This window comes from Pelodiscus sinensis, chromosome 1 (genome assembly GCF_049634645.1).
Source record: "Pelodiscus sinensis isolate JC-2024 chromosome 1, ASM4963464v1, whole genome shotgun sequence".
Classification (NCBI taxonomy): Eukaryota; Metazoa; Chordata; order Testudines; family Trionychidae; genus Pelodiscus; species Pelodiscus sinensis.
The window spans coordinates 332,935,589-332,948,608 of NC_134711.1; the positions used below are offsets into that span (position 1 = coordinate 332,935,589).

Genomic DNA, 13,020 nt, shown 5'->3' on the forward strand with positions numbered 1-13,020 from the left:
CTATTTTGAAATAACTATTTCAAAATTAGATATTTTGAAATAACACTGTAGTGTAGACATACCCTTTGTCAGCAAATTCAGAGACTGACAGTAGATACCTGGGTGATGGCAAATGTGTGTTAAATGGCTCCATTATTACTTGGATGGCTTGTTAACAAAATTATGTTCTCCTAATAGGGCTGATGAGATGGAACATTTTTTCACTGTTTAATTACCAGACTGAAGACTCTCCAGGCAGCAGGCAGCTGTGGGAGCTGGCCAGAAGGGTCAGAACAGGGATAGGAAGAGGTGAGAGTTTTGGACACTAAGACTCCCTGACTTGTGAGATCACTAGTATGCTTTACAAAATGAGAAATTGGACAAAGAACCTTGCAAGAATACCTGTAGGCAACCCTGTAATGTTTCCAACACATGGGAGTTGTATAGTCAAAAAGTAACAAGGACTTAGGTTAACCAGTGATAGACACATGGGAAGTAAACTAAGAAGGCAGGTGTGTCATTTGGTGCCCCAAAGCAACACCCATATGTACCTTGATGACGAATTTGATACAAAGTATGACATGCAAGGTATCAATGGCAAGAGGATGGTTTGCTGAATATACTTGCTCCCATTTTTTTACCTAAAATTTTGAAACCCAATGAACAAGCCCTGATAGACCATGAATCCATTTGCCTCTGGTCATGCACACAGTTACTTACAGAGGGATCATGGTTACAATAAAGAAGTCAGATTACTGAGGCTATGTCTAGAGTACAATGATTTATTGAAAAAAGGTACGTAAATTGTGCTCCACAATTTGCATACATTTTTTGATGGTTTTGTCAGAAGAGCCTGTTCCAAAATTTGGCCTTTCAACAATGGGCCAAATTATGGAAAAACCTCGTCTTTTGGAAGAGCCCTCTTCCTCATGGAATGAGGGAGGCAGGACTTCTGAAAGATCGTGTCTGCTCTTCCACAAAAAAAAAAAAAAGTGGAAGAGCAGACACGTTCCCTGGATGCGGTGGAGTTTTTCCGGGATATCTCTGCTATCCCGGAAAAACTTTATAGTGCAGACATAGCCTGAGTTTGCTCTGTTGTTTTCTGTGTGACCTTGGCCACGTCAACTCTCTATGACTAAGTTTATTATCCATATAATGATGATAAGTTTATAGTGAATTTCCTTTGCTAGATATTTTGAGGATCCTGGATTAAAATGTTCTCCACAGTCTGATAATAGTTACTGCTGGGAATTACTGATCTCTGGTCTTATAGCCACCTCACTATGTGTCTACAGAAAGTGTCCATGTCTTTCCTCTGGCATCTTTTTCTGGCTTTTTCCATCTACTATTTACTCAGCAGCCCTTGGCATTTACAGGATATCAGAGGCTATGGAGACCTAGTTATTATCCCTTGTTTTTTTTTATTAACCAACTATAATTTTTAAGTATACACAGGGCAGCTAATTTCTCTGTACCTCAGAGGAGAGCCCAAGAGTTCTCATCTTCCTTTGGTAGGGTCCCTTAATTGCTGTTTACTACTAAAACTGTATAAATAGCACAGAAGCACTGACATGGAACAAGACAATAACAAGAGTGTCTCCGATGTCCAGCCTGTTTGCATCCAGTAGCTGCTTCTCCTCTAAAGGCTGAGCCAATCCCACTGGGAGTGCACAGAGCTATATTAAGAATGGTGCACAGCCCTGTGCCAGCTCTCGGCGCGGGACGCTGCTGCAGACACTGGGCTGAGAGAGGTGCGGGACGCGGCTGCCTGAGGGGGGTTCCCAGGGAAGACACGTCCCTCTCAGCACTCACAGGTACCAGCTCTAGCTGAGGAGCTCCTCTACCCCACAAACCCAGTGCAAGGTGGGGGGGGGGGGTGGATGAGTGAGGAAGTCAGTTGGGGAATGAATCTCCAGTATTACGGGCAAAATGTCCCTCCTGGCTGATTCTCCTCTTACCCCACCCCAGCAACTGGCCTCCAGCTCTAAGGCAGCTGCCTTTCAGTGGCTGGTAACTCTTTCAGTACAAAGGATGTTAGTCAATGTACAATGCAAGGCTAGATTCTGAGGCGCTGGCCGTTACTTTGCTCAGACGCCATTAAGGGAAAACTCCCCTTGGAGTGAGACTTGAGAAAAGACCTCAAGGGCCAACTGTGTATGAATGCACAGACATGGTCACTTCCTCCCTATGCATTCCAGGGATCTGGCTACTTGCAGGGGAAAGGGGTGGGGTTACTTGACTTTTATCTGCTGGAAACAGGGGATGCTTTTGGCCTTCTCACTGGAATAGCTGTAAGAATTTTTCATCCTCGGCAAGGCTTCACCCATCCTCATTCGAGAAATTGGCCAAATTCGCGTGTCTGAAACATTCAAGAATAGTGATAGAAATGTAGCCGTGTTAGTCTGGGATAGTTGAAGCAAAATGCAGGACAATGTAGCACTTTAAAGACTAACAAGATGGTTTATTAGATGATGAGCTTTCGTGGGCCAGACCCACTTCCTCAGATCAAATAGTGGAAGAAAGTAGTCACAACCATATATACCAAAGGATACAATAAAAAAAATGAACAAATATGAAAAGGACAAATCACATTGCAGAACAGAAGGGGGATGCGGGGGGGTGGGAAGGGGAAGGAAGGAAGGTAAGTGTCTGTGAATTGCTGATATTAAAGGTAGGGAGAGTGGGATGTTTGTGAGTTAATGGTATTACAGGTGATAATTGGGGAAACTGTCTTGGTAATGGGTGAGATAGTTCAAAGTCTTGTTAAGTCCTTGTTGGCAAGTGTCGAATTTTAACATGAATGACAGTTCAGAGGATTCCCTTTCAAGTGCAGATGTAAAAGGTCTTTGTAGCAGAATGCAGGTGGCTAAGTCATTTAGAGAGTGTCCTTTCTGGTTAAAGTGGCAAGAAACTGTTTTCTCTTTGTGATCTTGTCTGATATCTGTTTTGTGGGCATTAATCCTTTGGCGAAGTGTCTGAGATGTTTGTCCAATGTCCTTCCTCCCCCTTCCCACCCCCCCGCATCCCCCTTCTGTTCTGCAATGTGATTTGTCCTTTTCATATTTGTTCATTTTTTTTAATTGTATCCTTTGGTATATATGGTTGTGACTACTTTCTTCCACTATTTGATCTGAGGAAGTGGGTCTGGCCCACGAAAGCTCATCATCTAATAAACCATCTTGTTAGTCTTTAAAGTGCTACATTGTCCTGCATTTTGAAACATTCAAAACAATCTTTGAAAGTCAATGGAGACCCCCTGCATGGGAATTTTCAGTCCCAATGCTTACACTATGCAGACTTGTAAGCAACTGAAAAGCTTGTCTCCCAGTTGAAGGTGCCAACGATCTTAGGACCTCTAGGTCCATCTACAATGACCAATCCATTCCCGAATCCCACTATGCTACTCCCTTTGCTCCAATAATGTCTGTGGCCCGGAGTTCCATGGGACATATATGCACATTTTTCCCGTCGGTGTTATTTGTTCAGACTTTCCATGGAATTTAAGGTTCTCCTGTTTGTGGGTTGTGAGACACAGTAATTATACATATATGATCTACTTTCCTAGAATCATAGAATCATAGAATACTGGGACTGGAAGGGGCCTCGAGAGGTCTTCGAGTCCAGTCCCCTGCCCTCATGGCAGGACCAAATACTGTCTAGACCATGCCTGACAGACATTTATCTAACCTACCCTTAAATATCTCCAGAGATGGGGATTCCACAACCTCCCTGGGCAATTTATTCCAGTGTTTGATCACCCTGACAGGTAGGAACTTTTTCCTAATGTCTAACCTAAACCTCTCTTGCTGCAGTTTAAGCCCATTGCTTCTTGTTCTATCCTCGGAGGCCAAGATGAACAAGTTTTCTCCCTCCTCTTATGACACCCTTTCTTCATGGATAGAGTCAAAGCATTTAAGTTCTGAAGGAGAGAGCAAATAACATTGCAATTTTGGGCTAATCAGCTACCCATTCATGGGAATTTTCTCAATTAAACCCAAGTGCACAGAACCACTTACCTCAGGGGATCTTTGTTTCTCTAAACTGAACTTAGAGTCTCACACTATGAACAGTTCAAGAGATAAAGTGATAAATACTTGCAAAGTGTTGCCCCATGATGTTCGTATAAAAGTTCTTGCACAATTGAAATCCGATTCACATTATTTTTTACTTTGGACCCTGGGGCAATACACTGTGGCTGCATCTAGAAGAGTAAGTTTTCCGCAAAAGCGGACGCTTTTGCAGAAAAACTTGCCAGCTGTCTACACTGGCCGTTTGAATTTGCGCAAGAACACTGACGATCTAATGTAAGATTGTCAGTGTTCTTCCACAAATACTATGATGCTCCTGTTCGGGAAAAAGCCCTCTTGCGCAAATGTATTTGCGCAAGAGGGACAGTGTAGACAGCTCAGGACTGTTTTGCACAAAAAAGCCCCGATGGTGAAAATGGCGATCGGGGCTTTCTTGCGCAAAACCGCATCTAGATTGGCACAGATGCTTTTCCGCGAAAAGTGCTTTTGCGCAAAAGCATCCGTGCCAATCTAGACGCTCTTTTCTGCAAATGCTTTTAATGGAAAAACGTTTCCGTTAAAAGCATTTGTGGACAATCCTGCCAGTCTAGACGTAGCCTGTCAGTTTCATCAATGCTACGTGCAGAGATACAGACCTTCTCTTGCTCCATCTCACCACTTCTGTTTATGCATCCAAGGATCCCAGCAGTCTTTTGGGACACAACATTGCACTGGGAGCTCTAGATGAGTTGTTTGTCCAGAGCAACCATTAAATCTTTTTCAAGGTCTGTGTGCTCCAAAATACAGTGTCATGGGTTGTGAGTCAGACCTGCATCTGAGAGGGAAATTTTCCATTTGATTGTATTGAAACATCTTATCTGCATGAATCCCACTTACAAAACCTTTCTGAGATTTACCGGTTAGCCAGCTTTTACTTAATTTATAGTGTGGTCGATTGATATTGCATGCTGTTCATTTTTTTTATCTGAATGTTCTCCCCTACTAAATCAACTCCATCAGAGAAATCAAAGTTGGATGCATCTGCATGGTTCTCTTGATCCATCAAATATTTACTCTCATTAAAGAATGTAAATGGTTTTATTTTACAAGACCTGCTCCTCATAAACCATGCTGTTTACTGGCATTAATAATAACCCAGCAATCTTTTGTTCAAGAAGACTATTCCAAATTTTGCATTTCTTCCTAACATTATCAACTCTTTTTTTAAACTGTTCCTTTTATTTTTTTCTAAGGGTGTGTCTACACAGCAGGGCTTAACTCTAAATAAGCAATGCAAATTGAACTATGTAAATAGCATAGCTTTTTTTGAAATTGCTTATTCAAAATAGGGAGCGTCTACACAGCTTTTATTTCAGAACAGAGCACTCTTCCTACGACTTCTCTTATTCCTTGTATAATCAGGGTTACAGGAATCAGAGTAAGAAGTCTTCCCGCCCTGCCAAGCATAGATTGTTTCCTCATATATTTAATGTCCTGTATCAACTTTCACCACTTTCAATGTGTATCGCTTGCTCTCTCTTCACTCTTTCTTTCCATTTATTATAGATTACTTACACACCAATTTGCTACCTTCCATTTCTCACCGAATCGGTTTTTGAGCCAAAGTTGTCCAACTCCTTGACCATGGAATCCTGTCTCATCAACTCTACTTAAGGAACACCCAATTTTCATTCCCATTTGTTTCTCTGAATTTTTCCTTCCAATCCGATTTACTGATAATTTGCCTAGACTTTGAGGAACTAGGTCTTTGGAAGCACCAAGTATCTGAAGCTCTTACTAATTGGGAACTCGTCTCTGTCTGCTCATTTGAATGGATTCAGCTCCATTATGGATTCTGATCTCCATCATATGGCTCCTTCTTTGTGTCTTCTGAAAGCTAGACAGTCTAAGATTTTCAGTATGTCCAAATAGGACAGAATCCTCATTGTCATAGCCCGTCTCAAAAATGTCTTCAATGCTAGCTATGTGCAAATGAGTGCATATGTCACCCACACACTTCTGGGGTGTGGGTCATGGTCCCATGTGGTGGCACTTAGACCACGTACAGAGAGCGAGAATGAGTTTGCTCTTTAGCCTTAGCTGGGAGCCAGCTGGCTTTATAGCTCATGCTGTAGAGGAGGGGAAACGAACCCCAGGCCTGGGGACGGATGTGAGGCTGAAGCACACAAAATCTACCAGCCTGGGCTCCCTAGACTCTGATGTGTGAGGGCCACACGAATAGAGTTTTAGTTAGTTAGTTAGTTAGTTAGTTAGTTAGTTAGTTTTGCTTAGCACTTGTGTGCGGCCCCTGACTGATTTCTCTGCAGGTCAGTGGCCACCTACATGATATTCTCCATCTCATTCTTTAAGCATGGATGACAGGAGAGGGAGCAACTAATGGAGGAGAGGTCCCTCAATAGCCAGGATGGGTAGGAAAGGTGTCCCTAGTCCCTGTTTGTCAGAGGCTGGAAATGGATGACAGGAGAGGGAATCACGAGACGGTTCCCTATTCTGTTCACTCTCTCCGGGGTATCTGGCATTGGCCACTGTCAGCAGACAGGACCCTGGACTGGATGGACATTTTATCTGACCCGGTCTGGCCGTTCTTATGTAAGCATGTAAATATTGTCTTTGGGTACTACTGGGAAAAGCACAGTTTGTCCTGTGGAACCGCTATCAATGTCTCCTGGGTCTTTTCCCTGAAGTATGTTCTCATTAGGATGGTTCCCTGGTACGTGCCCTGACAAATTTCTTTTTTTTTCAATCTCAGTTCACGAGCAAGCAAGTGAAAGAAGAACCTCCTACAGTTTGGACTCCCTAACCTGGCTTTCATTGCATTAACAGAAAATAAGGGATAATCCATAATATCCATACCCGTGTCTGTCACAGGTGCCTCTGACAGTTTCCCACACAAAGACATGCAGGAATTATTAGGGCCTGGAGCACTTTTCAATATTCATCTGGCACTGGTAGGATCAGTTGTTCATAATTCATTTCTCTAAATAATGAAAATGTCACTTGCACTGCGTGAAGAGCAAATAATCGGTTTCACCCATGAGAACAGCCTCCTCTAGTGCACATCATGTCTAATATTAACATTATCTCTCCATTCAGGTACTTGTACTGGGATTATCACCCTAGATTCAAGGCACGTACAGGAAGTCAGGGGAAAGGAAGACACATGCAGGGGATACCTTTCTGCCTCAGATTCGGACACCTTCTTCCCTAATGTGCTCTATTTCAGATTTCAACACCACTGATTTAATCAACTCCTCCACCTTCATCCTGCTGGGCATTCCTGGCCTCGAAGCGGCCTATGTCTGGATCTCCATCCCCTTCTGTGCCATGTATGTCATAACCATCTTGGGGAACTTCACCATCCTGTTTATTGTGAAGACAGTGCCGAGCCTCCATGAACCCATGTACTATTTCCTCTGCATGCTGGCTGTCACCGACCTGGTCCCGTCTACATGTATCCTGCCCAAAATCCTCAGTATCTTCTGGTTCAATTCCCGGGAGATTGATTTCAGTGCCTGCCTCATCCAGATGTACTTCATTCACTGGTTCTCAACGATGGAGTCTGGGATCTTCGTGGGCATGGCTTATGATCGCTACATGGCCATCTGCCATCCCCTGAGGCATTCTACCACCCTAACAAACAACAATGTGACCAAGATTGGCCTGGCCATAGTGCTTCGTAGCACCATGCTCATACTGCCTTTTCCCCTGTTGGCCAGGCAGTGGCCATACAGTAGAACCAACCTCATCCCCCACATATACTGTGACCACATTGCCGTGGTGAAGCTGGCCTGTGCCGACAACCGCATCAGTAGTTACTACGGCCTCTCTGAAGCACTGTCTGTGATTGGCATGGATGTGTTTCTTATCGTCATGTCCTACATCCAAATCCTCAGAGCCATCTTCCGCCTCCCCACCAAGGACGCCCGGCTCAAGACGTTTGGGACCTGCACCTCCCATGTCTGTGTCATCTTAGCCTTTTACATCCCAATTGTCTTCTCCGCCCTCACACACCGGTTTGGTCACAATGTGCCCCTGCATTTCATCATTCTCATCGCCAGTGTGCATGTCCTGGTGCCCCCCCTGCTCAACCCGATCATCTACGGGGTGAGGACCAGGCAGATCCGGGACAGATTTCTTCTAATCTGTACTTATAAAGGATCTTAAAGTTCCTCCTGTCTCTCTGGGTCTCAGACTGAGCTCTGGGAGAGCGGGCTGGTGAAGTGGCACTGGGCCTTCTTTACTGGAATCCTTATTATTTAAAATAACATTTATTAAATAATAAACGAGACAGAACATTGGTTAAAAGATCAATATATGTAGACATAAATACAGGTGAGTGTAGATTGTGAGCTTTGTAGCTGCAGAGTTTAGTCCGTAGTTTACTGTCCAGTATCCAACGTCATGCTCAGGGCGGTTTATCTGAAGGCTGGGATTTCAGTGCTTACAGCTTAGGCTGACTCTGTATGAAACATTAAGCAGATCTGAGATAAAAAGGATCAGTTCCAATGGGCCTTTTATACCGATGCAGGCTTCTTTTAAGAACATAAGAATGGCTATACTGGTTCATGTAGCCCAGGGTCCTGTCTGCCAGCAGTGGCCAATGCCAGATGCCCCAGAGGGAATGAACAGAACAGGGAAACATTAAGTAGTTCCTCCAGTGTCACCTATTCCCAGCTTGTAACAAACAGAGGCTACGGACCCTATTTTTACCCAGGCTGGCTAATAGCTACTGATGGACCTAACCTCCAGGAATTAATGTAATATGTAGAGATACACTTATCTCATAGAGCTGGAAGAGGAGAGGTCATCAAGTCCAGTCCTCCACCCTGCCCTCATAGCAGGACCAAGTACCATCCCTGACAGATTTGCTCCAGATCTCTAAATGGCCCCCTCAAGGATTGAATTCACAATCCAATGCTCACACCACTGAGCTATACCTCTCCCCCAATTGATCCACAATTGATCTAGCTCTTTTGTGAACCCTGTTAAAGTCAGAGCCTTTGGCTGAACAACAGGCAATCCTGTAATCCTGTAATCTGCCATATAGTTCTGTTTCCAAGGCATCACTCATAATGAAAAGAGGAGACTGAGGGGGGATATGATAGAGGTCTATAAAATCATGAGTGGTGTGGAGAGGGCCGATAAAGAAAAGTTATTTATTAGTTCCCTAAATAGAAGAACCAGAGGACACCAAATGAAATTAATGGGGAGCAGGTTTAAAACTAATAAAAGAAAGTTCTTCTTCACACAGTGTGTAGTCAAGCTGTGGAACTCCTTACCAGAAGAAGCTGTGAAGGCTGGGACTATAATAGAGTTTAAAGAGAAGCTAGATAATTTCATGGAGGTTAGGTCCATAAAAGGCTATTTGCCAGGGGATAAAATGGTGTCCTTGGCCTCTGTTTGTCAGAGGCTGGAGAGAGATGGCAGGAGACAAATCTCTTGATCATTGTCTTCGGTCCACCCTCTCTGGGGCACCTGGTGCTGGCCACTGTCGGCAGACAGGATACTGGGCTAGAAGGACCTTTGGTCTGACCCAGTACGGCCGTTCTTATGTTCTTATGTTCTTATGTTCTTAATTAGGTAAAACAATTAATGTAAGACAATGTCCCATCATCTGTAGATACATGTCAAGGAGCGATAATCACAGCATAGAGAGGAACCCTATATTTATCTAGTTAACATGTAATGATATGTATGCACTATCTACAAGTACGTTCCTAAAGGATAAATTTGGGTTTTTTATCCTGCAGGATGCTTAACCCTTCCTTGGCCTTGTGCTCCCCTTTTCCCCCACCCATATTGCTGTCTTCACTTTACCATTAAACCAGATTTTTAGCCAAAGTGGCCCACTTCTTGGACTGTGGAATTATAGCGGTTTACATATCCAATAAAGTCTTCTTAAGGAACTCCTATACTGATCATTTCCTTCCGTTTTGCGGGAATTAGCCCTTTTGAAGGACTAAGTATCTATAGATATTGCTGTTGGGGAGCTATTTTCTGTTAGTCCATTCAAATGTATGTCCCCCATGCTTTATGAAATGGACTCATGGACATGAATATACTGTGTCGCACTCTTAACTCATGTTTGATTGCATGAACAATCACTATTCTCACGCCTTTGGGATTTTACTGTATTTGTTCCTCATGCTTCTTGTACTAAGAGGAAGGAGACAGGGTGGAGGTATCTCTCAACAAGGACATCATCATTAAAGATGATCAGTACCCAATGAGAATGGCCCGAACAGAAGCAAGGAGTAACAACATAAATCCAGTTTTCTTCCTCTCCTTTGTTGAGAAGTGGGTGTAGAAGGGATGGAACCTCCCCAGAAGAGGGACTAGAGGGAGGAGGGGTTGGTCCACCCCTTGAAAAACACAGAGGCTTGCTGTACTAGAAGAAGCTGGGGCAAGAGCGTGGCACTAAGATGGCAGAGGGGACATTTTGGTTGCAGGGCTGTGGCTGTGGCAGAGAGTCACACTCCAGCTGGAGGACAAGCTAGGACTTGCAGGAGGTTGGCGTTGGACATCTTAACATACTGAGACCAAACTTCAGAATTTCTCCAGAATGGTGGGGACACTAAGGTAGGGAGTGACATGTAGGTGTTGTTTTGTGTCTACCTGGATCTGGGTATCTATTGTGCTCTGAAAAGCAGAGGGATTGTTTAATAGAATCCTAGAATCTGAGGGCTGGAAGAGACCTCAGGAGTCATGGAGTCCAGCCCCCTGCCCAAAGCAGGACCAACCCAAGTCAATCATCCCAGCCAGGGCTTTGTCAAGCCTGGACTTAAAAACCACTAGGGATGGAGATTCCACCCCCTCCCTAGGGAACCCATCCCAGTGCTTCCCCATCCTCCTTGTGAAATAGTTTTTCCTAATATCCAACCTAGACCTCCCCCACTGCAACTTGAGACCATTGCTCCTTGTTCTGCCATCCGTCACTACTGAGAACAGCCTCGCTCCATTCTCTTTGGAACCCCCCTTCAGGAAGTTGATGACTGCTATTGAATCCCCCCTCACTCTTCTCTTCTGCAGACTGAATAAGCCAAAATCCCTCAGCCTCTCTTCATAGGTCATGTGCTCCAACCCCTAATCGTTTGTGTTGCCCTCTGCGAGTCTCTCTCAAAGGCATCAACCATCTGTTAGTAATGGGGGGAGAGAAGCAGAATTGGACGCAATACTCCAGATGGGGACTCCTGTGACCATTCTAACCAGGATATGTGTAATGTCACCGTCTATGACTCACTGAAGCGTGCAAAGGCCTGTCACCAGCTCATGTGACACTGTAGTCCATCTTGTGTCTGTACATTTCTAATAATTGTACTGGGTGCTATTGCTTTGAGAATGAAGCTTCCCCCACATGGCAAAAGAATAAAAGGTGGTACTGAAGTCATTACTTAGAATCATAGAATCATAGGGTGGGAAGTTGACTGTTTGCATAACGAGGATGAAATATTACTTTTTTTTCAAATTCCTTCCTGTGTACCAACTTGGATTTCAATGTTGTTTATTTCTTAGAGAACCAACTTTGATCTGTACAATGTTGCTTATCACTATTAAAATCAATCTTTCTGTACGAAATAATTCTGTTTCTATTTCTTTTACCTAGAACAGTGTGTTGTTGGAAATGCAAAGGGGGATTTTGCTCAGGAACAGGTAATGGTGCATTGTCCCCTCCACATTGAGGGAGGGACGGGATGGGTAATAAATGGATACTGATCCAGCTTCTGATAAGGGCAACATTACATAGCTCTGGCATCCTAGGTTGGAAAACTCTGTGGAATTGGCTGGATCTTCTCTATTGTTGGCACTTGAAAGTCCCACTCTGTGTATGGCTGTGTAAGTGCAAGACCTGAAAAAGATCACGGCTTGCCACAGACTCACAGTGTAAGTGGGAGCCAATTTGGTATGTTAGAGAGCTCAGCGATATCCTTGTCACAGGTTGCACCCTGAGGCCGTCCATCTCACCCGCCTAACAAACAGTCCTGCTAGACAGTGAGTCCAGTTTCTCCTTGACATGCTCACACACGTCTCTCGAGACAGTGCTCGCAGAGTAGGATGCTAGTGATTGATGAGAACTACTGATCTCTGATGCCTTAGCTACAGACCCACGTATCTGCAGAGAAAGCTCATGATTCCCCTCACTCATATTTCTCCAGATGTTTCTTGCTATGATCTATCCAGCCACCCTGGGCACTCACCACATATCAGACCCTGCGGAGAGGAAGGCATTATCCTATATTTTCTTACTAAATAATGATACTATTTCAATAGACAGAAATGCACAGAGCAGCCAACTCCTCTCTGACCCAGCACAAACCCCGAGAGTTCCCATCTCCCTTTGGGAAAGGCTCTTCATTGCTGGTTATTCCTAGAGCTGGATAAAGAGCCCAGAAGAGCAGACATGGAAAGAGAGACATTGTCTAGGGAGTCTCCTCTCTACAGCCTGTTTACATTCAGATGCTGCTTCTCCATTAGAGGCTGAGCGAACCCCACTGGGACGGCCCAGAGCTGGGTTATAACCAGTGCACAGCCCCGTGCCGGCTCTCGGCGTGGGACGCTGCTGCAGATTCTGGGCTGAGAGTTCGGGAAATTTCAGGCCAAATGATTAACGCTCAGCAAACTGACAAGCAGCTGAAAATGAGACATTCTCATGGAAGCCGTCCGCCAGCCTAAACTAACGGTCATGCCGCCAGCACCACCTACCATAGCCAGTCAGTTTCTGATTGGCATTCAGCCCAACTCTTTGCTCCATGGTGCTTGTGGTAAGGAGTTCTCATGCCAATTTCTTTGATCTGTTTTATATGCTCAGTATGGCTGAATGTTCCCTTGTTTGTGTGTGATGCGCCCGTACAAATAAATATCTGATCTATACTGTCTATCGATGGATTCATAGGGACTATTAGACGGGGTCATCAGATCACCGAGCCTGACCTCCTCTATCGAGCAGGCTTCTAAATTTCACCCACTTATCTCTGTACTGAGTCCACTTTGTGTGTGCGTAAGGTCTGGTCTGCAC

At 44.4% G+C, this 13,020-nt stretch overlaps 1 protein-coding gene across 1 annotated transcript; it reads left to right on the forward strand.

The window, feature by feature from the left end:
- The first annotated feature begins 7,229 nt into the window (after positions 1–7,229).
- LOC102450500 (olfactory receptor 52L1-like) lies at positions 7,230–8,171 on the forward strand. Its single transcript, XM_006127839.2, has one exon. It carries the CDS (start codon positions 7,332–7,334, stop codon positions 8,169–8,171), a length of 840 nt encoding a protein of 279 aa, XP_006127901.2. The 5' UTR covers positions 7,230–7,331.
- The last annotated feature ends 4,849 nt before the right edge of the window (positions 8,172–13,020 follow it).

What these genes read in the sequence shown, in the direction of transcription:
- LOC102450500 (XM_006127839.2), top strand. Translation starts at nt 7,332, where the DNA reads ATGTATGTCATAACCATCTTGGGGAACTTCACCATCCTGTTTATTGTG.